This window comes from Bos indicus, chromosome 13 (assembly GCF_029378745.1).
Source record: "Bos indicus isolate NIAB-ARS_2022 breed Sahiwal x Tharparkar chromosome 13, NIAB-ARS_B.indTharparkar_mat_pri_1.0, whole genome shotgun sequence".
Taxonomy (NCBI): domain Eukaryota; kingdom Metazoa; phylum Chordata; class Mammalia; order Artiodactyla; family Bovidae; genus Bos; species Bos indicus.
In genome coordinates, this window is record NC_091772.1 from 36,564,762 (window position 1) to 36,590,532 (window position 25,771).

The following is a 25,771-nucleotide window of genomic DNA, read 5'->3' on the forward strand; positions in this document are numbered from 1 at the left end:
GGTTGCAAAGAGTTGGATGAGACTGAGTACATGCCCTATGGCAGAGAACAGGGCAGGAGTGTAGATATAAGATGTGATCTTAAGGTCAGGATCTAAAAGAGGAAAACACCTAGAAACTCACTAGTATGGATAACAGAATTGATTCAAGGACCAGGGAGAATGCTGTTTATTGGTCTGCCAGGCAATTTTGTATAAGAATGATTAAAATTACGTCCCTATTTTAGTTATTTTGTGAGAGTATCCCACACAGTATCCCACCGTGAAGATAATGTCTTCAAATAACCTAATCTAGGGGCAATTTTTAAAATTGTTTGCCACTGCACATTCTTGGCATGGTCCGTGGGTGTGCAATAAAGCAAGGTCCCTAGTAAGAGTTAGGTTATAAGGGCTGGAATTGAAAGTAGTCCAAATTTAAGGGTATCACGTTAAAAAGCAGCATACTTTTCCCCCACTAATTCAAACATACCTAGTTTTTTCCTCCAGAGTTAAAATAAATCACTGTGGTTTTTTGGCATGGGTAGAAGAAGAAGGAAAAAAAAGAAAAAATGCTAGACTTTCACTCAGCAAATTAGCTCACACTCTGGGAAGTACTCCAGAACTTAGACCTGCTGAAGGAGCAGTGAATTCATGTCCCCCTTTAGTTCTTGGTGCCTTGGTGGGCAGCAGACAGGCCAGGGCCCACCCACTAGTTAAGTTTTAGTGTTTTCTTTGCTGCTTTTTCATTTTTTTGGCGCATATACAATCAGGTTTGCATTATCCACAAAGCATCGTAAAACCCCTTGCTTTTCTTGTTTGTTTTCTGTTTTTATTTAAAGGAGGAAGTTTGAGCACTTACTCAAAATGTTGCTGGTCCCTTCAGAGGAGATAAAACACATCAGCCCATGCATGGTGCCTGGGTTTTGGAGACAACTGATCGGTGCTCATCATTGTTTCTCCCCTCTGCTTCACTCACAGGGAGACCCCCACCTGTACCTCCTATCACACTGTACTCCTTTCCTGAACTTAGGGGGACGGATTTCCATCCCTTAAACTCACTGTTGCAGAGGCAAATCCATCACCCTCCCTTCTGCTTGTCTTAAGATTCAGGAGCCAAGTTCAAATGTGAGCTCCACCAACCTCTGTTTGACTTTGAGCATGTTATCTAACCAGCACATCCAGACATTCTAGGTGCAAACACTTCCTCCTTTAACTCCCATGCCTTGGGTTCATTTGGCAAATAGTTTTACTTCTGTTACAGCATAATGACTGAAGTGAAGTGAAGAGTTAGTTACTCAGTTGTGTCCAACTCTTCGCAACGCCATGGACTGCAGTCCACCAGGTTCCACTGTCCATGGAATTCTCCAAGCAAGAATACTGGAGTGGGTTGCCACACCCTTCTCCAGGGAATCTTCCTGACCCAGGGATCAAACCTGGGTCTCCCACATTATAGGCAAATTCTTGACCATCTGAGCCATTAGGTGCTCAGTAATTACTGAATGTAACTGAAATAAATAAAGCAAACTAATAAGTGCCTACATTTTGCCAAAGGAAGCAATTGGTGAACAAACAGATGACATCGCTGAGTCTGTTAGAGGATAAAGACAAGAAGACAACTGCGGCAGAGTGTGATCTATTGATGCGCAAGTACAGGGAGCACAAGAAAATGGCACTCAACCCACATTTAAAATTTTAGGGAAAAATCCCGCAGCTAAACTGACTCCCGAACAACAGGCATGACTTAGCAGGCCAGGAAAGGACAGGACTGTTTCTGTAAAAGTGAGAGGCACGTGTTGAGGACCCAGCAGCAGAAAGGAGAATTTGCTACATTCCAGGACGTGGGGGGGGTCTCATGTGGCTGGAGTGTGCGGAGAGAGGTGAGAATGAAGGTTATGGAGAAACACGTGGCTCCCAACATGCAATCTGTGCAGACCTGTCAAAGGATTCATATTTGAGTCTCTTCCCGGTGGAGGAAGAATGGGTGATACTGGTGAGAAGTGACTAAAGCCTAGAGATGCTGGGACAGGAGTGTGCACTGACTTGGAGGAGAATATAAGCTTAGGGGGAGGTGTTTTTGAGTTTTCCTGGTCATTCTTATTGTTTTAAGGTATGTGACAATATTAACTTTTTGAGTATTGTTGGAAAGGAGCTTGAAACAGAAAGCCCGAGCGGTGAAGACGCAGGAAGAGACGTTCCTAAGAGAAGGCGTCGGGCGTGCACCTGGAGAGAAGGCTGTTGGGGGGCTGCGGCCAAATCTAGATATGTGTGTTTTCAGAGAGGACTCTGAGGCATGCGTGTGTGGGCATCTCTGTTCTCCACGTCGCTGAGGTCTCCTGAGCCTGATGTGGTGATGGGAGCCCTAGAAGTTAGCTTCATTCAGCGACAATCTGGAGGGCTGACCTTATGGGGAAGGGAAACAACAGAATATGATTCCTGCTCTCACGGTGCCTCTGTTTGGTGGTAGAAAAGAAAGTGAAGCCGTTCAGTCGTGTCTGACTCTTTGTGACCCCCTGGACTGTAGCCTACCAGGATCCTCAGTCCATGGGATTTTCCAGGCAAGAATACTGGAGTAGGTTGCCATTTCCTTCTCCAGGGGATCTTCCTGACCCAGGGATTGAACCTGGGTCTCCTGCATTGTAGGCAGACGCTAGGCCATTTAGCAATGCATTCTCCAGTTGTTTGTTACGATTTTTAAGTATTATGAGGGAGATGTCAGAATACTCTGATAACTTAAGGATGAGACACAGGGGCAGGAGAGACACTCTAAGAAAGGGTTGTTTGAGCAGAACTCTGAAGGATGCATCAGAACTACCTGGAGCTTCTGCACTGCAGGCCAGTTCTTTACCCACGGAGCCATTGGGGAAGCCACCTGGGGCTTCAGCTGAAGGGAAGAGTGGAGGTCACTAAACAGACCCTGATGGCAGTGCTGTGGGCAGCTAGCTGTCCAGGGCTTGTGTCCTTCTGACTTTCAATTTCAGACTTGTGTTTGAAACTGCTTTTTGTTTTCTGGCCCCTGTCTCCTAATCATTTCTTGTCACTCTCCTAACCTAGTTATTTTTCTTTGAAGGCAAACTTCACACATCGTCTCTTATTCTTCACAGCTTTTACATATGCCTTGTTCGCTCCAGGTTGTTCAGTATGTGCACACTGATTTGAATCTGTAAGGTCTATGCTTCCCTGCTGGCTCAGACAGTAAAGAATCCACCTGCAATGCAGGAGACCTGGGTACGATCCCTGGGTTGGGAAGATCCCCTGGAGGAGGGCATGGCAACCCACTCCACTTGGTGGGCTACAGTCCACGGGGTCGCAAAGAGTCAGACACCACTGAGCGACTAAGCACACAGCACAGCACAAGGTCTATGTAAGTTTTCAAAGACTTAGGGACCAACTGAGAATATACAGGGTTGCAGAGGGTCTTAACATGGTGCTGACAGTTGTGCAAATTTAAAATGGATAGCCAGGTTTGCACCTAAAATCAAGGTTCAAAGATTTTCTTTTATGAAGATCAAAAAATATTTAAAATTGAAGGGATCCCTATCCAGACTGTGTAATTCCACTTTTTTAAAGTTGAACATATTTTTTAACCTCTTCTGGATACTGTTACCTGTTAATGTACTCAAGCACTCTTGAGTATGTTTCATTGAAAACAAAGATTTCTAATCTTTTTAATGGCAAGGTGGGAATTTAAATTTGAAAAGTAGAAAAGTGAAATACAAAAAATAATAATTAAAAAATAAAAAGTAGAAAACCACCAGATAACTCCTAGCTTTTTCTTATGTACAGGTAACTCCCTAGTTTTTTCTTATGTACGACTTGACTAGAGATAATCTCTTTACTTGGGATGCATATGAAGTTGGATACACATTTTCAGTCTGTCTCATGGATTCAGGTCAGTTGCGGGAATGTTTCTATGGTGTTTTGTTGAGGGATGAATTTCTATTTTCCTGTCTTTCAGGTCCTGTCGGAGTAGGTTTGAATGAACTGAAACGAAAGCTGCTGATCAGTGACACACAGCACTACGGCGTGACAGTGCCCCGTAAGTTCTGTACTGTTTGACGCTGCGCACGCTGGCCCAGCACTTACACGCATGTGTGCTGCAGGCTGGCTGCCAGCATTCACAGCTAGTCTTCACCCCAGCCCCGGGGAGGACAGAGTGACCTTATCCACATTTTAGAGGAGGAAACTGAGGCCTGAAAGTTCAGGGAAAAGCCCCAGATTACACAGGCAAGGTATTTGTTGATTTCAGCTTCCCACTCAGTTTTTTATGGTGAATTTTAGTGCATGTATGACATTAATTTTTACTTACACGTTTTCTTCTAAACAGAAGTGTATTCTACTTCTTTAATTTCCAGAGTTTTCAACAAGCTTTAAGACTAGAAGGACCAAACTACAGAGAGCTAAAGGAGGCTTCTTGTAATATAAATGTTTCTTAATTACTTTTCATATTGTAGTCATTGACATATAGTAAAATGAGCTTTTGATGGCCATATAATCTGAATGTGGTAGGCTTCTTTTCAGTATAGAGAATAAGATCTGTTTTTAGAAAACTGGTTTTCACAGGCATGCTTACAAATGAAACATCATCCTGGAAGCATTTTGATATTCAGAATAAATGCCATTTAACTACTTAATAGTTTGTTATTAGGGAGCCATCTAAAAGACTAGATTGAAATGTTGGCTTTTTAAGTGGTTTTAGTAATGTTTTAAAAAAAAAAGTTGTTTGTATATTGCCCTTAGCAGTGTTCTCCAATTTTGGACGAGTTTGACTTTATTTTAAAATTATAGTTTTCTGTTACCTCATTACTACATTTTTCCAAGTTATTGTTTATAATCATTTTCAGCCATAAGTTATAGGGTTGCTAATTTCTACCAAAAGAGATGAAAGTAAAGGAAAAATGGAAACATGTAATTAAACAGTTTCTTTTTATTTTTCCTTTAATTATGCACTACTCTCACAAAAGCTGGATTGTAATATGCAAGTCATTAGAAAATCTTGAAAAACAATTAATAAGCTTACAGATGAGTGATTACAGATAAATCCTAGAGAAAAACAGATTACAAAGGAAAAAAAATTAATAATTTACTAGTTTCTTCATTGCCTTTGTCTTATTTTGTCCTCCCAACAATGGTATAAGATGGTCAATATCCCCATTTCACAGAGGAGGAAATAGGTAAAAAGGATACTTTGACTTATCCAGAAGTTCTGTAGGCGATGATCGCACTTGATTTGAAACCAGTTTTCATGTTCTTCCTCCCATATGACACTACACAAGCCTTTCCAGCTCCAGATCTTCTTTACTGTAGCCCAATGAGTGTGTGTGCACTAAGTCACTTCAGTCGTGTCCAACTGTGTGCCACCCTATGAACTGTAGCCCGCCAGGCTCCTCTGTCCATGGGATTCTCCTGGCAAGAACATTAGAATGGGTTGCCATGCCCTCCTCCAGGGGATCTCCCTGACCCAGGGATTGAACTCACGTCTCTTATATCTCCTGCGTTGGCAGGCGGGTTCTTTACCACTAGCACCACCTAGAGTAAAAACTAACTTCTTTTGAAGAGGATAAATCTTAACAAGAGTGTCTATCAAATGTAACCCTCCCCGGTAGTTTTGGTATTATTCAAGGCATCTTGGACTTCCCCAGTGGTTCAGATGGTAAATAATCCACCTGCAATGCAGGAGACCCAGGTTCAATCCCTGGGTCGGGAAGATCCCCTGGAGAAGGAAATGGCAACCCACTCCAGTATTCTTGCCTGGAGAATTCCATGGACAGAGGAGCCTGATGGGCTACAGTTCATGGGGTCACAAAGAGTCACCACAGCACCTTGGACTCAGTGTATCCATCTATTAAAATATTATCTACATCTAAAGTTGTTATAGAAATGAACAACATCCAGAAATGTTCTAGGGCTGAGACTCGCCAAAGAAATCCCTAAAGGAGTAATTATCCTTCTTAAACAGGTGCTAATGTCAAAAGACCCCCAGAACAATGTTTTCCATACTTGCCTGATAATAAGAATCCCTTGAGATTCCAGAGAGATTCTCCTTCTGGAGATCTGACAGAATTCCTGAAAATCTGTGTTCACAGCCAGCATCCCGGGTGATTCACTGTATTAGACATGTGTGGGAAATACAGCTGTAGTATCAAGTGTGGATGATTTAATTAAAGAAGATATTTTTAAGAGCAGTTTTAGAATTTTAGATAGGTTTGGGCTCCCTAGGTGGCACTTGTGGTAAAGAATCTGCCAGCTGATGGTTGGGAAGCTCCCCTGGAGGAAGAAATGGCAACCCACTCCAGTATTCTTGCCTGGAGAATCCCATGGACAAAGGAGCCTCGAGCTACAGTCCATGGAGTCTCAGAGAGTTGGACACAACTGAAGCGACTCAACACGCAGCAGGTAAAAGACTTTATTAGGCAGAGTCATGATTATTTAGAGAAAAATTGCTTTGATTATACCACCAGTATTCTGTTTGATGTTTAACTCCATAATCTCCATTCCCACACCCCTTTTTCATCCTTTATATTGGTGATTTTCTCTTTTGATCAGTGTGACTCAGTTTTTTAAAATTTTGTTTTCCTTTATTGTTTTCTAAAAATATTTTTTTTAATTTCTGCTCTTTACTATTTTACATGTGAAAAGAATGTGTATTCTGCTGTTACTGGATGTGATACTACGTGGACATTAACTAGACCCAGGAAGTTGGTAGTGGTGTTCAGATCACCTGTGTCTTGCTGACATTTTGTCTAGTCCTATCAAATGTTGCAAGAGGGGCACTGAAATCTCTTACTCTGATTGTGAGATTGTCCACTTCTCCATTTAACTCAGTCCAATTTTGCTTTGTTATTACGTATGTTGGAGAAGGCAATGGCAACCCACTCCAGTACTCTTGCCTGGAAAATCCCATGGACAGAGGAGCCTGGTAGGCTGCAGTCCATGGGGTCGCTAAGAGTCGGATACGACTGAGCAACTTCACTTTCACTTTTCATTTTCATGCACTGGAGAAGGAAATGGCAACCCACTCCAGTGTTCTTGCCTGGAGAATCCTAGGGACAGGGGAGCCTGGTGGGCTGCCGTCTTTGGGGTCGCACAGAATGCATTTATCTTTTATCATTTTAAAATATTCTTTTTTTCCTTGAGGTATCTTATCTGATATAAGTAGCCACTTCAGCCTTCTTATGCTTACTGTTTACATGGTATATAATCTTCTATTTATTATCAACATATCTGTGTCTTTATATTTAATGTGTCTTTCCTATAGGCTTGTAGACAGTATGTACTGGGATCTTGCTTTTTCACCCATTCTATGGCTCTCTGCCTTTTAATAGAAATATATAGACCATTAACATTTTTTGAATTGATGAAATGATTTAAGCCACACTTTTATTGTTTTCCGTTTATTCCCTTTGTTTTTTAATCCTTGTCTACTTTGTGAGGGTGGTATTTGAATGTTCTTTAGTATTCCATTTTAATTTACCTAGTGGCTCTCTGCTTATATCTCTTTGCATTGCTTTTTTACTGGTTGCTCTAGGGATTACAATATGCATATATCTGACCATTCACAGTTTAAGTAACTTTGTGACATTTTACATAAAATATAGAAACCTTGAAATTATATAAGTCCCTATACCTCCACTTCTTTTTGTGTAGTTGTCAAATGTATTATATTTGCATACATTGAAAACTCCACCAGATAATATTGTAACTTTCTCTTTAAATCTGCTTTATGTATTTTAAAGAACTTAAGCAGAAAAAAGTAGACTTCTATTTTTACTCAACTATGTATTCTTCCTGTTCTTTATTCATTTCTGAAGATATGCTTCCTTCTTAACATTTCCTTTCAGTCTGAAAAAGTTCCTTGAATATTTCCTTTAGCACAGATCTGCTGATGAATTCTACTAGTTTTCCTTCATTCAAGAAAGTCTTTATTTTGCCTTTAATCCTACAAGGTATTTTGGTCAAAGGTCTTTTCCTTTAGTACCTTAAAGATGTAATTTCATTGATGTTTTATGCATATGGTAAGAAATCTGTAGTCATTGAACTCATGTATCTATTCCTCGTGTATGTACTGTGATTTTGTTTTTGTTGTTGTTTTCTAGATGCTTTCAAGACTTTTTCTTTACTTTTCTTTCACTTTGAGTTGTTTGGATGTGCTACGTCCAAGCATTATTGTCTTTGAATTTTTTCTGTTTGGGATTTGTTGAGTTCTGAAATTTGTAAAATGTATGTCTTTAATCAGATTTTAGCAGTTTGGGACGTTATTTCTTCAAATACTTTTTAAAGCCTCAGTCTTTCTGGCATCCCCATTACACATCTGTTTGACATTTCAGTCAACATTTTCATACAGGTCTCTAGGGCTCCATTTATTTTTTTTTTCCAATTTTCTTTCTCTTGGTTGCCCAGATTTTATAATTCCTATTGATCTGCCTTCAAGTTCACTGGCTATTTTCCCTGTCATCTCCAGTCTGCTATTGAGCCTATCTAGTGGTTGGTTTTTGTAAAATATGTTTAAGTTCTAAAATTTCCATTGTTTTCTTCTTTATAGTTTCTATTTCTTTGCTAAGAATTCATGTTTTCATTCATTTCAGGTGTGTTTTCCTTTACCTTATGAAGCATAGTTGCAATAGTTGCTTTAAAGTCTTTGATAGTTCTAACTTCTTGGTCATTCAGGGCTGCCTTCTATTATCTTTCCCTTTGAGAAATAAATGCCCATTTTTTTTTTTCAGTTCTTTTCTGTTGAATAATATAAAATTGCATTCTGGATATTATGAATGCTATGTTGTATTGACTTCAGGTCCTGTTATAGTATTCTGAAAAATGGTAATGTTTATTATAGTAAGCAAGTCACCAATTGGTTTATGTTTAGACCATAAGTTTTATCTCATTTTCTATAAATTATGGTTTAAATCTCACTTCAACTCTCTAAGCTTTGCTATGTTGGTTTGAGTCTGCCCTGTCTTGTGCAGTTAAGGGATCAGTCTGCAACTTGTGTGAATAGTGCAGGTCTTAGCTCCACTCTCTCTGCCTTCTGTACATTGGTTTGGGCATGTTCTGTGCTTCTACTTGTGGGCTAGGCTGAAGCTTGTGTATTCTAATCTTTGTTGTTGTTTGTTGTTAAGTCGTGTCAGACTTTTGCAACTGCATGGATGGTAGCCCACCAGGCTCCTCGGTCTATGGGATTTCCCAGGCAAGGATACTGGAATGAGTTGCTATTTCCTCCTCCAGGGGATCTTCCTGATCAGGGATTGAACCTGGGTCTCCTGCTTGGCAGGCAGATTGATTATCACCAAGCCCACTGGGAAGCGATTCTAATCTTAGTTCACTTCTTAAAACTTTGCTGGTTGGAGTCTGGGCTTCATGTGCACAGCTTAGGGGTTATTCTTAGATTAGTATTGATTTCTTCACAGAATTGGGAGTATTTCCTTCTCCAGCTTTCTCCCTTCCTGGATTCCTTGCACACTCTTCAACGCACAGGGGAGTTTTCTTCCTGGTTCTTTTCACCAAAAAGTCAGAGCTTCTGTTGGAATTTAGACACACATTCCTCCATACTACTCTGTGAACGAGCCCACCCATAGGGCAAAGTGAAAGAAAGTGAGGTCACTCAGTCATGTCTGACTCTTTGCAGCCCCATGGACTGTAGCCTACCAGGCTCCTCCGTCCATGGAATTTTCCAGGGAAGAGTACTGGAGTGGCTTGGCATTTCCTTCTCCAGGGGATCTTGCCAACCCAGGGATCGAACCCGGGTCTCCCTCATTGCAGGCAGATGCTTTACCATCTGAGCCACCAGGGAAGTCCCCCATAGGGCAAAGCTAAAGGGAAATAAAAGTTAAACTCTCCCTTACTGAGGCTGACTCTCTTCCACAGTCTACCTGCTTTGTTTGTTTTCTAAGTGCTCAAAACAAAAATAGATGTTTTGGGTTCAGAGTTTTTAGTTGTAATCAGGAGGGATGGACTGCAGTCAGTTTTATACTTGCCACCTCAGCACTGCAATTCCTCAGGGTTTTACTTTTGTTTTTAAAGTTAATACTGTATTTTCTGCTCCATTATAATTCAGTAGCAAATAATTAGGCAAAATCACTAAAAAGTTTAGAAGTTCACTTGTATTTCAAGAAGATATTTATAATTTTGCAAAGGAGAAGTGAATAGAGGTCTTTGATTAGTAAAGCAAACATTAATGGCATACCCTATGTACCATGTGTAAAATAAAATAATTTCAGAGTTTACCTTTCAACCTAGTGAGCAGTAAACTTGCTTCAATGAATAAAGAATCAATAAAAGATGATAATAAGCATATTATTTGCAAAAAAGGAAAATTTTCCTCGAGTTTAAATACCATTTTATTTAATTAACATATTAATGCCCCTTCAGAATAATTAATGGCATAAACACAATGCAATTCAATATTTAATCCACCCTCAAGTCAATATAACTTTAGTATTAGTGGAAAAACTGAATTAATGGGATTCCTATATTTTATTAGCTAATGTGCTTTTTTTAAGTTTTAAATCTTATTTACGAAAAATCCTTTAATCAAATACATAATTTCTTTTTTAGTATTTCTCTTAGGGTGGATGATGTAGATACTCTTTTGAACTCTTTTTAATTAAATCACAGATACCACCAGACCAAGAAGAAGCCAGGAGAGTGATGGTGTTGAATATATTTTCATTTCCAAGCATTTGTTTGAGACAGATGTACAAAATAACAAGTATGTGGAAGTTTTTTTTAAAGAATTTTCATGAAACTACTGTTTTTAAGCATGTGGCCATATATGTGGTTATAAGCAATTCCATTTGAAGTGAATTTTCACTTTTATAATATTTGAAACTGATAAAATATAATTCAGTTAATGGTTATTACTAACCTTTGCCTTTAACTTTTCAATAACCTAGAGCTGTTGTGTATCAGGTTAAGTTGAATGTGTAGGGATTATTTTGAAGAGTAAGGGAATGTAGCTAGTGTATTCCTGTCACGTCTTCCCACCCCACTATGCTATGCTATGCTATGCTATGCTAAGTCACTTCAGTCGTGTCCGACTCTGTGTGACCCCATAGACGGCAGCCCACCAGGCTCCCCCGTCCCTGGGATTCTCCAGGCAAGAACACTGGAGTGGGTTGCCATTTCCTTCTCCAGTGCATGAAAGTGAAAAGTGAAAGTGAAGTCGCTCAGTCGTGTCCGACTCTAGCGACCCCATGGACTGCAGCCTACCAGGCTCCTCCGTCCATGGGATTTTCCAGGCAAGAGTACTGGAGTGGGGTGCCATTGCCTTCTCCATCCCACCCCACTAACTGAATCTTAACATAGAATTTGGGTAGAAGTTTATTTTAAAAACTAGTAACTGTGTAATAGATCCCTAGATATGATCTCGGGTGGCCTTGGCCTGTAATGACTTGAAGCGGGCTTCGTTCCCAGCCAGAAATGGGGCTGGGTCATGATGGTGAAGGCAGCAGATGGTAGCCACTAGACCAATGGTCAGTGACAAGGGCCCTGGCCCTTTGGCTTTGCGGAAAAGAATTTCCACAAAGACGGAAAGTAGTGAAGCAACTGAAGTATTTATTAACAGGAAAAAAAGAGTACAGTATGAAGTGTGGACAGAAACGAGTGGCCTGAGAGACAGTCGCTGAGCTGCACCCTCGTGGCAGTCTGAATTACTTTTATGGAGTTTTCTTCTGGGTTTCCATTGACTAATCATTTTGATTTGCCTGGTGCACAGTCCATATTTGGTGTATCTCAGGATCCTTCCATGTGTGCACGTGCATCTCTTAGCCAAGATGGATCCTACCACAAAGACATATGGGTGGGGAATATCCCTTAACATAACTCCCCTTTGGCCTCCAAGGAGCCTTTTTTTGCACGTGTATGGTCAGGGAGATCTCCTGACTTTGAGAAATATGTCATCTGGGCAGGGCCCAGACTCCTTCCTCCCTTAATTGCCCTGCTATTCTCCTCTGAAGTTACAGTCAATAGGGAATGAATCTCCCAATCTCTTTATGCTGATGGGCGCCGAGAGGTGGTGGGGATGGGGGTTGTGGGTAGGGCCCATCTACCTCCTGCCTCAGTTCCAGCATTTGCCACCTACCTCTGTCTCTCATTAGCTTTTCAAAAAGTTAAATAAAAAATAATGTTAATCATCTTGCTTAGACCATATCTTCTAGCAAGCCCTAAGTCTCCTACCCTCAGGTTTTCCATTTGCTTAAGGATGAATGTTTTAGGCTGTCAGGGAGCAATGTGTGTATTAATGCAAGATTGTGGGATTTTATTGAAACATCAAAATGCTTTTTTCATGTTTGGCACAGTGATTTTGAGTTTTTATAGCACGTGATCAGCCTCCCTGGTTCCATTAGCCACCAGCCAGTCCCTCCTCTTATGCTAAAGCTGAGCTTGGTTACTCTTTCGTGTGTAGTGAAATTTCAGTAGTTTCTATTGTTTGGTTTATTCACTGTTTTATTGCATTGCATTAGCTCTGAAAAAGAGGTGATGGAAAACATTAGAGTACTGCTGGACTAAAGTACTTCTTTCTGCTTAAGTGTAATACAAGCAAGTGTTACTGATTTGAAAAAGTAAAATAGAAGATTTTTTAGAAATTGACATTCTGAAGTACTTGGACCTAGTTATTTTATTAAAAACAGTTTGAAAATTACATGTTCAGCAAAACATCTTTTATATATATGAATTATGTCTGCCATATATATATGTGTGTGTATATATACATGTAATTCACAAATGATTCTAATTTCTACAGGTTTATTGAATATGGTGAATATAAAAACAACTATTATGGCACAAGTATAGACTCAGTTCGGTCTGTCCTGGCTAAAAACAAAGTTTGTTTGTTGGATGTTCAGCCTCATGTAAGTGAACAATGACCTAGTCAACACACTTCTAGCACATCTGAGCATTTCATTAGAGGGTAAATCTGAAATCTACTCACTTTTGGCATTTAGGTGCCTTTCCTAAGGTGACAGAAGCATTTAAATGTAATTTGAGATGGCTCTGTTGGGGAAAAAAAAAAAAAGCCCATGTTTTTAGAAGCCTGGAGATGTGTTTGTAACTCTTAGATTCAGTGTTTGCCAAGTATAATGACTCTTATTTATTCTATGTATTTTATATATAAAAATATATTACATTGTATGTATAATGTATTCTCCTATATGTATTATAAGTGTTCATAATTGTTGGCAATGGACATTTTGGTTCTTGGTCCTCTTTCATGGATTTTGGATCTATAATTAGCCTAGAAATGTAAAACCCTGGCAAGAGCCGTGGGCATCTCACAGGAGTTGTACAGCTGCCGGGTAGAGCTCACCTGGCACCCTGGGGACTCGGTACAGGTGGATTGAGAGACGGTGGATGAAGCAGCTCACTTTCCTGTCTCAACATATACCACCTCCATCACCCCCCCACCCCTTCCCTGCAGAGGCCCACCCACAGCATGCTCCTTACTACCCGGGAGCAGTGCTGACTTAAAAGCAGGAGACTTGCCCCTGAAGGGGACTCCAAAGGCAGGATGAAAGAGAAGGGACACCTCATTCTGAGAGCAGGAGGAGGCTTAGATGGCATGGCTGGAAGACTTGCATGTAAAGACAGTTAACTCATAGTGTCTTTTGGGTATTAGATCTAAGAACTAGCTTTCTGGTATTTTTAGCTGCTTCTCCTCAGGATTTAATGATGGCATATTTCAAAGCATTTTAAAGACGGTTACATTCTCCATTTGTCCAGAGGTATCTAGTAACATTTAATTGTCAACAAATGATTGAACAATAATATAGTGAAAGGCCTGCTAACCTTAATTAGGAAATAATTTTAAGGAATTTTCTCCTTAGAAAGAAAATTCAGTTTTACTACAAAACATACTCCTGATATTATGAAGAAATGAAAGAAAATGTATTTCCTTCCTTGCAGACAGTGAAGCACTTAAGGACACTAGAATTTAAGCCGTTTGTGATATTTATAAAGCCTCCATCAATAGAGCGTTTGAGGGAGACAAGAAAAAATGCAAAGATTATCTCAAGCAGAGATGACCAAGGTGCTGCGAAGCCCTTTACAGTGAGTATGAGGATACTTGACTGAAAATACATAAGCAGGAGTAAAGTCATATATGCAGTAGTGACCACATTAAGGAGACTGAGAGATGAGGCTGTGGTCCAAACATCCAGGCAGGACAGAACTGCATTTGGGTACATACATTTTAAGTGATTGCCCTGATTGTTTTTTCTGCTGTTGTGAACGGATCTTCATATTACATTGACTCAAAAACTCTTTTGTATGCTTTTATGCATACTTATAAAATTTCTGAAGCCACATGTAAAAAAACCACTGAGTTTTCAACTAGCCTTATTTTTAAAGGGGGAAATACCGGTCGGTTACTATTACTCATTAATAGTCTAGATGAAGATTTAATAATTTGCCTTTTGTACCAACATCATATATAGCATAATAAAAGAAAAAGCATCATTTGGGGTATAGGACAAATAGACCTGTAGTGTTCAATTTGTATTTCCTTTGACTATTGTTAGAAATGGCACCTGAAACTTTCACAACATTGTTGATGGGCTGTACTCCAATATAAAAGAAAAGGTTTAAAAAAGAAATCACAGCTGTGGTGGGTTAATGATTAGAATGACTGGCATGGTCTCTGTTTTTTAACCTTGAGACAGTGTATTATACTTTAGGATCAAGAGAATGGCAGAAGCATTTTTCCCCTCCCTCTTTTAAGTAACTCATCTTTAACCTTCAGTTCAGTTCAGTCGCTCAGTCATGTCCGACTCTTTGCGACCCCATGAATCGCAGCACGCCAGGCCTCCCTGTCCATCACCAACTCCCGGAGTTCACTCAGACTCAGGTCCATCGAGTCAGTGATGCCATCTAGCCATCTCATCCTCTGCCATCCCCTTCTCCTCCTGCCCCCAATCCCTCCCAGCATCAGAGTCTTTTCCAATGAGTCAATTCTTCGCATGAGGTAGCCAAAGTACTGGAGTTTCAGCTTTAGCATCATTCCTTCCAAAGAAATCCCTGGGCTGATCTCCTTCAGAATGGACTGGTTGGATCTCCTTGCAGTCCAAGGGACTCTCAAGAGTCTTCTCCAACACCACAGTTCAAAAGCATCAATTCTTCGGCACTCAGCCTTCTTCACAGTCCAACTCTCACATCCATACATAACCACAGGAAAAACCACAGCCTTGACTAGACGGACCTTTGTTAGCAAAGTAATGTCTCTGCTTTTTAATATGCTATCTAGGTGGGTCATAACTTTTCTTCCAAGTCCATATTAATTTATAAACTATTAATTGTGAGTATCAAATAGACGTGATGTTTTTGATTTCCAGTATTTTTAAAATATCTTTTTTTCTAAAGTACTGACAGTATACAACCATACGAAGTAGGTACTGTTATATGATGTTAATTACTCAGGGCTCTGGATTAACACTAAAATTAAAATCTCTGTTGTGAAAATCTTCTGTGACCTTGAGATATCGACTCTGAAATGATTCAGGATGTCACAGTATAAAGAATTACCGTATTATTTATTACAGTCTTGTACAATGTAAAGGTTTCTCAGTGAGGATAATTAACGATAACATAGTCCAAAGATTTAACTCACGTTTATGTATATGGTCTTGCTATGTAAGCAACTAAAATTCTTCCTGGTTTCAAAAATGTACGGAGGGCCCCTTACCCACTTGTACTGAAACAAAGAAGGAGATGGTATACATGTCCTTTCATAAATGTATCCACCTCTGAAAAAGTAGTTTTTCTTATACATTCCTTGCTATGAATAAATGTGGACGATGCAGGCAAAGCATCAGGATAAATACTTCTACTTTAATACTGAAACATCCCTGTAATGATAAGTGACTAATTATCCTGAAAGGTGGGAGTTTTGACTCTTGTCAGAGCAGTTTTAGTTACAAGCAAATAGAGAATATTAGAAATGACGGCTTCTGAAGAATTTACAGTTAAAGAGGGTAATTTTCTTTCATGGCTGAGGTGAAATAGTGAACACAGAACAGCATTAGATAAACCAGTTGTGGAATAACTGCACTGATGTGATGAAACTGCCTGGTTAACCAATTCTATTTAATACTTTTGTAGGAAGACGACTTTCAAGAAATGATTAAATCTGCCCAGATAATGGAGAGTCAGTATGGTCATCTTTTTGACAAAACTATAGTAAATGATGATCTTGCTGTGGCCTTCAATGAGCTGAAAACAACTTTTGACAAATTGGAAACAGATACTCATTGGGTTCCAGTGAGCTGGTTACATTCATAACTAAGGGAAGTTTTCATAATTATCTTTTTTTTGTAGAGTGCATGATTAAATCAGTTACCATTTTGGTGGTAGGGTTTTTTTAATCTATATCACTGTTAGAGATGTGCAATCTTGGTTAAAACTGAATGTTGGTTTTTTATCTTTTTATAGTCTTATTTCAAACACAGTGTTTGAGTATAAGATCCAGAATTTAAATGTGCACAGTACTGTATTCTGAGCAGAGCTTTGAACCATCCGGCTGTCTTGAATACAAAGCTCTACCTCCAAGAGGAGGGTTGAACTTTTTATAGAAAGTCTTAGCTAGAGTATATACATGGGCGTCCAGTGCTTCTGCTGGTCTCAGACGCAGTCACTGCCTTTGCTATCTGCATGTCAGCCATTGAAGATGATAAGTTTACAGCCTTGAGCAGCTCCAGACAGGACAGCTTAGGTGTACTTTGGGTGGATCATCATAGATGCACCTGGACTGGCAGTAAGGCGGTCCTCTTACTATCCTAAAAGTGCAACATTTTCTCTTACATAGACAGTATAGTCACAGTGTGTGCACTCAAGAATCTCTCTTTAAAGGAATTACTGAAAATCTGTCCTAGCGAGTGGCCTTCATGTTATAGTTTGAGAAGGCTTTGTGAGTACATACACTAGTGACTCAATAAATGTTTAATAAGGGAGGGTAGGCTTTGAAAATTATTACATACGAAACTAAAAACCTTTCCTTGTTAGAACGGTGATTACATACCCAAAAGGACTGATTACAAAGGACAATTTTATTTATAAATTCTCAGACATTTCTTTCTGGACTCACCAGAAATTCTGGAGCCAGTTATCTGACTTTGCATTTTCCCAGTAGATTATAAGAATGAATCCTATTCTAAATGTAGGTTTTACATGTTACTGATACAGTTAAAGAAAATGTGATCATTTTCCCAAATATGTACAGTTGATCACCATATTTAAATTTCACTACAAATTGTACTTTAGAAAACTGTTCATGTAATGTTAACTTATTTCTTTGTCATCAAAATATTTCTTTACATTGGCCAGATACCATCCTAATCTTGCTGTTTTTAAAGAAGTTTAAGAAAGACTCTCATATTGTAAATAGCTAGATGGGATCTCTCATTTTTCTTTGATACTACTGACCTTCAGCGAGTAAATTATACAGCTCAAAATACTAGAAATGTGCATAGTTGTATAAGAGAATATGCGTCCCATTCTTGCATGCAGTAAGACACTGCCAATCAGAGAATCATCGTATCTGTGACTTTGAAACAGAAAAAAAAATATTTTTGTTGATTTCTAAAGAGAGTTTAGATGTCCTGTTTAAAGAAAAATAGTGTAGTGAAATTTTATATATTTATGAAATATTTGAAAGGCATATTTTTTTAATTATCAAATGAGGCTATTCATAAAACAAATTGTATGTAAAGATGTCATTAATTTAAAATAGTTTTTTAAATCTGGGTCAACATTCCATGTAAATATTTTGACTTTTGTTTATTCTCAGATCCACATGTGTGCTCTGTGCACATTTGATAGCATGACTTACTGGGTTTCCTTCATACATGTGAGATTTCATACCTGATACACACTCGCAGCTAAATAGTTAGATAACCAATGTTACCTGACAGCCTAATCCAAACAGCAAATTCTAAGTTAATTAAGTAAACAGCAACCAATTCAGTTTAAAAAGAGGTTTGGGGTTGCCAGGTCTAATACTGAAGCCATACTTCATGGTTGTGTGGCCGGTCTAAGAAAGTACAAGTCTTCCTTGGATGGTTTGGGTAATATTCTTTTTGAACACTGATCGAAATTTCCAATACATTGACTTTCTAGGAAATGAATTATAATTTAGGTAGTCTGAATTCTTTGTTCAGAAATAGCACATGGTTTGTTTTTATTTTTTGCCTCAATTCTTTACTGTGGAGGTAGACAGCGTGTGATAAAAATGGAGTCCCTTTTGGTGGTGGGGGTGGTGATGGAGGTGTTATAAAAATATATTTTCCAATTTCTCTCCCTTTTTACACTAGAGCTGAAAAGTATTTTTTAAAATAATGGAAAAGGGGCAATTCAGCAATTTGAAAAATCTTTCATCAGTAGTACACACCTTGATGCTTAGAAAGAGAGTCCATTCTCTTTAATTTAGTAAGGCTAGGAGAAGGCAGTGGCACCCCACTCCAGTACTCTTGCCTGGAAAATCCCATGGATAGAGGAGCCTGGTAGGCTGCAGTCCATGGGGTCGCTAAGAGTCGGACACGACTGAGCGACTTCACTTTCACTTTTCATTTTTATGCATTGGAGAAGGAAATGGCAACCCACTCCAGTGTTCTTGCCTGGAGAATCCCAGGGACGGGGGAGCCTGGAGGGCTGCCATCTATGGGGTTGCACAGAGTCGGACACGACTGAAGCGACTTAGTAGTAGCTCCATGGGCTTGGGGATAAATGTTGCAAAGGGCCCTTGATCCTGTACTTGGTGCACCCCTGGCTCCCTCTTGAGGGAGGAGAGACTGGTTCTTTAGGCAGCCTGCTCCCAAGACAATGTCAGCCACTATTTGAGAGAACAGGAATATTTATTTTTTTAAGTCCAAATATTTAATATCCAAGATTAAGAAGATAAGTCTGTATTCCCATCAATAACAAACTGGAATCTGTTTGCCTTTTTTTTTTAGGTGAAATTGAATTACCATTTTTTACCATTATTTTACTTTCCAGTATAGACATTATTGATATCTTTAAGGCTGACCTTCCTGGTATCATGGTATCATGTAATGACTGAATGTATCTAAATTGTAATAATTTAAAATTGACAAGCATATAAAGCAAAACTATGTTGTTAAAAGTTTCCTGAAGAGACAGATTTTTATTATTTATTTTCTTTTTGACTAGTAAGAGTTTATAAATCAAAGGAATGGAAAACCTTTGAGTGTAATAAAATATCTTCAAATTATATGTATAGTTTCTTGAAGATTGCTCTGGCACTTGGTATCTACTTCACTGTTTCTGATGGTAGAACAAGTTGTTCTTTTACTGACACCATGTGATTTGAACTGCCTCTGTCTAAAACAAAATTTCATATTTGTTCCAGACATTAATTGGTTTCATCAAAGTTGTTGGAGAGATGAAATCCACTAGCCTCAATCTTACCCAGTCCAGCCAATCAAAGATGAACAAAAGATCTATGCCATGTGCTAGACAAGCCTGGGCAATGAGTACTTAACTGATCATGAGCTCGTTTACACAGTGATTAGCCTCATATCACACAACCTAAAAGTAATTGTGTAAATATTCTTAATTACCAGACAGTTCCTCATATTAATAAATTCATAGGGAGCTTCCTAAATAATTTCTATTACCAGTTTTCTTGTTGTTGTTTTAAAATTCCATTACTTTCAAATGGTACACCCAAAATTAATTCAGTTCAGTTCAGTCGTTCAGTCATGTCCGACTCTTTGCAACCCCATGAATCGCAGCATGCCAGGCCTCCCTGTCCATCACAATTCCAGGAGTCCACCCAAACCCATGTCCATCGAGTCGATGATGCCTTCCAACCATCTCATCCTCTGTCATCCCCTTCTCCTCCTGCCCTCAATCTTTCCCAGCATCAGGGTCTTTTCCAATGAGTCAGCTCTTTGCATCAGGTGGCCAAAGGATTGGAGTTTCAGCTTCAACATCAGTCCTTCCAAAGAACACTCAGGACTGATCTCCTTTAGGATGGACTGGTTGGATCTCCTGGCAGGCCAATGGACTCTCAAGAGTCTTCTCCAACACCACAGTTCAAAAGCATCAATTATTCAATGCTCAGCTTTCTTTATAGTCCAACTCTCACATCCATACATGACCACTGGAAAAATCACAGCCTTGACTAGACAGACCTTTGTTGACAAAGTGATGTCTCTGCTTTTTAATATGCTGTCTAGGTTGGTCATACCTTTCCTTCCAAGGAGTAAGCATCTTTTAATTTCATTGCTGCAATCACCACCTGCAGTGATTTTGGAGCCCAAAAAATTAAAGTCAGCCACTGTTTCAACTGTTTCCCCATCTATCTGCCATGAAGTGATGGGACCAGATGCCATGATCTTAGTTTTCTGAATGTTGAGCTTTAAGCCAACTTTTTGACTCTCCTCTTTCACTTTCTTCAAGAGGCTTTTTAGTTCTTCTTCACTTTCTGCCGTAAGGGTGGTGTCATCTGCATATCTGAGGTTATTGATATTTCTCCCAGCAATCTTGATTCCAGCTTGTGCTTCTTCCAGCCCAGCGTTTCTCATGATGTACTCTGCATTATAAGTTAAATTAGTAGGGTGACAATATACAACCTTGACGTACTCCTTTTCCTATTTGGAACCAGTCTGTTGTTTCATGTCCAGTTCTAACTGTTGCTTCCTGACCTGCATATAAGTTTCTCAAGAGGCAGGTCAGGTGGTCTGGTATTCCCATCTCTTTCAGAATTTTCCACAGTTTATTGTGATCCACACAGTCAAAGGCTTTGGCATAGTCCATAAAGCAGAAATAGATGTTTTTATGGAACTCTTCCTTTTTCCATGATCCAGAGGATGTTGGCAGTTTGATTTCTGGTTCCTCTGCCTTTTCTAAAACCAGCTTGAACATCTGCAAGTTCATGGTTCACGTATTGCTGAAGCCTGGCTTGGAGAATTTTGAGCATTACTTTACTAGCGTGTGAGATGAGTGCAATTATGTGGTAGTTTGAGCATTCTTTGGCATTGCCTTTCTTTGGGATTGGAATGAAAACTGACCTCTTCCAGGCCTGTGGCCACTGCTGAGTTTTCCATATTTGCTGGCATATTGAGTGCAGCACTTTCAGAGCATCATCTTCCAGGATTTGAAATAGCTCAACTGGAATTCCATCACCTCCACTAGCTTTGTTTGTAGTGATCCTTCCTAAGGCCCACTTGACTTCACATTCCAGGATGTCTGGCTCTAGGTCAGTGATCACACCATTGTGATTATCTGGGTCGTGAAGATCTTTTTTGTACAGTTCTTCTGTGTATTCTTGCCACCTCTTCTTAATATCTTCTGCTTCTGTTAGGTCCCTATCATTTCTGTCCTTTATCGAGCCCATCTTTGCATGAAATGTTCCCTTGGTATCTCTAATTTTCTTGAAGAGATCTCTAGTCTTTCCCATCGTATTGTTTTCCTTTATTTCTTTGCATTGATCACTGAGGAAGGCTGTCTTCTCTCTCCTTGCTATTCTTTGGAACTCTGCATTCAAATGGGAATATATTTCCTTTTTTCCTTTGCTTTTAGCTTCCCATCTTTTCACAGCTATTTGTAAGGCCTCTCAGACAGCCATTTTGCTTTATTGCATTTCTTTTCCTTGGGGATGGTCTTGATTCCTGTCTCTTGTACAGTGTCACAAACCTCCATCCATAGTTCATCAGGCACTCTGTCTATCAGATCTAGTCCCTTAAATCTATTTCTCACTTCCACTGTATAGGCATAAGGGATTTGATTTAGGTCATACCTGAATGGTCTAGTGGCTTCCCTGGTGGCTCAGAGGATAAAGCGTCTGCCTGCAACGCAGGAGACCCGGGTTCAATCCCTGGGTCAGGAAGATCCCCTGGAGAAGAAAATGGCAACCCACTCCAGTATCCTTGCCTGGAGAATCCCATGGACAGGGGAGCCTGGTGGGCTACAGTCCATGGGGTCACAAAGAGTCGGACACAACTGAGCGAATTCACTTTCACTTTGAATGGTCTAGTGGTTTTCTCCACTTTCTTCAATTTCAGTCTGAATTTGTCAATAAGGAGTTCATGATCCAAGCCACAGTGAGCTCCCAGTCTTGTTTTTGGTGGTCCTCAACAGGAAAGTGAGCCAAGTTTTATGTTTAGCCGCTGATAGGGAATATAACTGATATCAGTTGAAAGAAGTGTCCCTTACCTGTATTCATGCCCTTTCCTAGGCTGCCACACCTTTCCAGATGCTTGCTCACTTGCACTTAGATATCTGGAGGGCGAGGAATATTGTACTTTTATAACAGCTCTTATTCACATATACCTACATGGGCTACGTACTTCCAGATAAAATAGTCATATTAATCATCAGACATGTGTAGGATTTGTATACAGTTTCATTTAATCCTCATAACTGCGTTATATGGAAGTAGTACCTTATATGGAAGTATAGTACCTTACATAGAAGTGCGGGCTTCTGTGCCTGCCCAAGGTAACAGGCGTGATGAGTAAGGATCGGGGTTCAATTGTGGTCAGGCTCCTCCAACACCAGGATGTCTGCACTGTGCTTGCTGGTGTTGCTATAACTTGAGTCAATTTTGGAAATAGGTGAGATTTGGTAATTAGGAGTGATTATTCATCCTTTTTATGCACAGGCAATTTACAAAGAGTTTTCTCACAACACTGTTGCTTTAGTCAGATAGCTCTTGATTTCTCTATGCCTCTATTGTTGGCTAATCTTCAAACAGCTTGGCGTACTGTGGTTTGTTGGGTCGCAAAGAGTCGGACGCGACTGAGCAACTGAACTGAACTTCAAACAATGACGATTATCAAAAGCGTACAAAAAAGTTAGCATAATACGCAATTTTTCTGTTTTGTCTGAGTCCTAGTCTTTAATGATGGAGCATGATTTGTCTAATCAGTTGTGATAATCTCCTCTCCGCCAGGATTGATCTGAGTTGGTCCAGCCACTCGATTCCAGATAATGTCTGTCAGAGGAGCTGTGAGTTGAGTTGTTTCCCTAGTTTAAACAAACACCTGCATAAGGTGAAAATCCTCTATGCTCCTGCCCCCATTCCTCCTGTTTGAGATGCTTCTATTACATTGTGGTGCTTAACAACATGACAGCCATAATCCTAACCCTAAATCAATGGATGATAAAGGTCAATCTATAGATGAGTGAGTAAAAAAAAAAGAAAAGATCCTAAATCCATAACGTCACTGAGCTGTTGAAAAAATCCTTGGGACCTCTTTCCTCTAATTACTGAATAAACAATGTTCTTTTTTTAAAATGTATTTTTAATTGAAGGATAATTTCTTTATAATGTTGTGTTGGTTTCTGCCATGCAACACCATGAATCAGCCACAAGTATACATATGGCTTCTCACTCTGAAACCTCCCTCCCACCCCTCTAGACTGTTAGAGAGGACCAGGTTGAGCTCCTTGTGTTATTCAGCAACTTAAAATGAAAAGACAACCCTCAGGAAGGGAGAAAATAATTGCAAATGAAACTGACAAAGGATTAATATTCAAAATATATAAGCAGCTCATTAAGCTCAATATCAGATAAACATGAAGCTCAACATCAGAAAAACAAATAACCCAATCAGAAAAACTGGCAGAAGACCTAAACAGACATTTCTTCAAAGAAGACATGCAGATGGCCAACAGACACATGAAAAAATGCTCAACACTGCTCAGTATTAGCAGAATGCAAATCAAGACAATGTTATTTTATGCTCTGTTGGTGGGAATGTAAATTGGTGTAGCCACTATGGAAATCGGTAGCTGGGGGTTCCTCAAAAAAATGAAAATTGAGCTACCATATGAGCCAGCAGTCCCATTCCTGGGCATATATCTTGAAGGAAATGAAATCACTATTTTGAAAAGAGTTCTGCATCCCCACTTTCCACATGCACTGCAAGATTATTCACAGCAGCTGAGACAAGGAAACAACATGTCCATCAACAGATAAACGAAGAATCTAGGGGATGTACACATACACATTTACATACACATAAAAAGGAATGTTATTCAATGGTAAAAAAAAAATACGTAGTAAATTCTGCCTTTTGTGACAACATGGTTGTATCTTGAAGGCATTATTCTAAGTAAAATAAGTTAGAGAAAGACAAATAACTATATGTGGTGCTAGAGAAGACTCTTGAGAGTCCTTTGGACAGAAAAGAGATCAAACCAGTCCATCCTAAAGGAAATCAACCGTGAATATTCATTGGAGGGACTGATGCTGAAGCTGAAGCTCCAATACTTTGGCCACCTGATGCAAAGGGCTGACTCACTGGAAAAGACCCTGATGCTGGGAAAGATTGAAGGTAGGAGAAGGGGGTGGCAGAGGATGAGATGGATGGATGGCATCACTGACTCAATGGATGTGAGTTTAAGCAAACTCACGGAGATAGTGAAGGACAAGGAAGCCTGCTGCACTGCAGATCATGGGGTTGCAAAGAGTTGGATCCAACTGAGCGACTAAACAACCACCACTTGTATAAGGTATCTACAAGAGCTGAAATAGAAGGTAGAATGGTAGTTACCAGGGGTTGGATGGAAAAGGGGGGATGTTGGTCAGAAGGCACAAGCTTCCAGGTATGAGATGAGTAAGTTCTGGGGATGTAATGGCATGGTGACTATTGTTAACAACAGTGTATTACATGCTTGAAAGTAGCTGAAAGAGTAGATCTTAAATGTTATTAATACACACACAAGGTAATTAGGTGATGAAAGTGTTAAGTAACTTTATTGTGGTAATCATTTCACCATATATACATATATCAAACCATCACACTGTACATGTTAAACTTACACAACTTTATGTTAATTATATCAAAACTGGAGAAGATGTTCTCTTAAAAGTGTTACTATTAGGCTGCTGTTTGCTTGCTGCTGGAAGCATTCCTAATGGAAAGCAGTATCCATGACCACCCAGGCCACTCCCAGTGCCTGCATCACTTACCAAAAATGTCACTTGTCCTACAATGAAGCATTGAACCTTAAAACATTCTGTAACTTGTAGCATAAAATAAAGCAAGAGACTCCATTTACATTTTATTTTGCTTGGGTTCCACTTTTTTTTTTCCTCCACAATATAACATTTAAGTTTGGGGAAAGCTGTTCTTGTGTTTTGAGATTTACAAATTGATCATGGTTGTGAGTCTACAGTTTTGGCAAAGTGATATCTCTGTGATTAAATTTGTCCTGGGCACTAGTAATACCTGAAAGGTCCATCTGTCAGGCCCCTGCCCTGTGCCAGGCACTCTGCTTGTTAGTAGGAGGTGACCTGTTTGTGATCATCAGCTCTACTTAAACAGATAAAGGACCTAAATAGAAATATGTATAAATAACAATGGCTACAAAACAATATAATTACTGTACATGCTAATGAAAGGTATATAGTATGAAGTAATAACTGAGGAAAATATATTGCTCTTAGGAACCTAGAAGATACCAAAACAGCTGAGGATGGAAGAAAGAAGGACAAAAACAAACATGCTTAAATATTAGTTAAAATATTTTAGGTATTTGAAGGCAATTATTTGTGGAATTGAAAGTAAATGCAAAGAGGAATCAGAGACTCCATTAAATGAGAAGACAAAAAGATGCCAAATGGGTCTCTTATTACAGATTTAAATGGCATAAACTCATGTAGTAAGAGACCATTTTTCAACTACATCAAAAATGGACATCAACCATATTCTTTAAGAAGAGAAAGATTTAAAGTAAGAGGATTGGCAAAAATGTGCAAATGCAAGGCAGAAGGAAACCAGAAGCAGAAAACACAATAATAATATGAAAATTGAGGTAAATGCTTGGGGCAAAAAGTCATTCT

The 25,771-nt window shown here is 39.4% G+C and overlaps 1 protein-coding gene and 1 long non-coding RNA gene across 4 annotated transcripts in view; one reads left to right on the forward strand and one right to left on the reverse strand.

The window, feature by feature from the left end:
* The window catches only part of MPP7 (MAGUK p55 scaffold protein 7), a 229,416-nt gene extending 206,194 nt beyond the window's left edge, over nt 1–23,222 (forward strand). For both annotated transcript variants that reach the window (XM_019973184.2, XM_070800975.1), the window contains exons 13-17: nt 3,932–4,012; nt 10,585–10,678; nt 12,713–12,821; nt 13,873–14,016; nt 16,063–23,222. In XM_019973184.2, coding sequence (XP_019828743.1) covers nt 3,932–4,012; nt 10,585–10,678; nt 12,713–12,821; nt 13,873–14,016; nt 16,063–16,242 — 608 coding nt within the window. In that variant the 3' untranslated portion in view covers nt 16,243–23,222. The remainder of the gene's footprint in view (nt 1–3,931; nt 4,013–10,584; nt 10,679–12,712; nt 12,822–13,872; nt 14,017–16,062) is intronic.
* Nucleotides 1–25,771, reverse strand: part of LOC109568013 (uncharacterized) — an 89,753-nt gene that overhangs the window by 11,058 nt on the left and 52,924 nt on the right. The window contains exon 3 of one of the 2 annotated variants that reach the window (XR_011570045.1): nt 22,384–22,947. The exons of the other annotated variant lie outside the window; for it this stretch is intronic. This is a non-coding gene — a long non-coding RNA (uncharacterized lncRNA). The remainder of the gene's footprint in view (nt 1–22,383; nt 22,948–25,771) is intronic. 2 annotated transcript variants of the gene reach the window in all.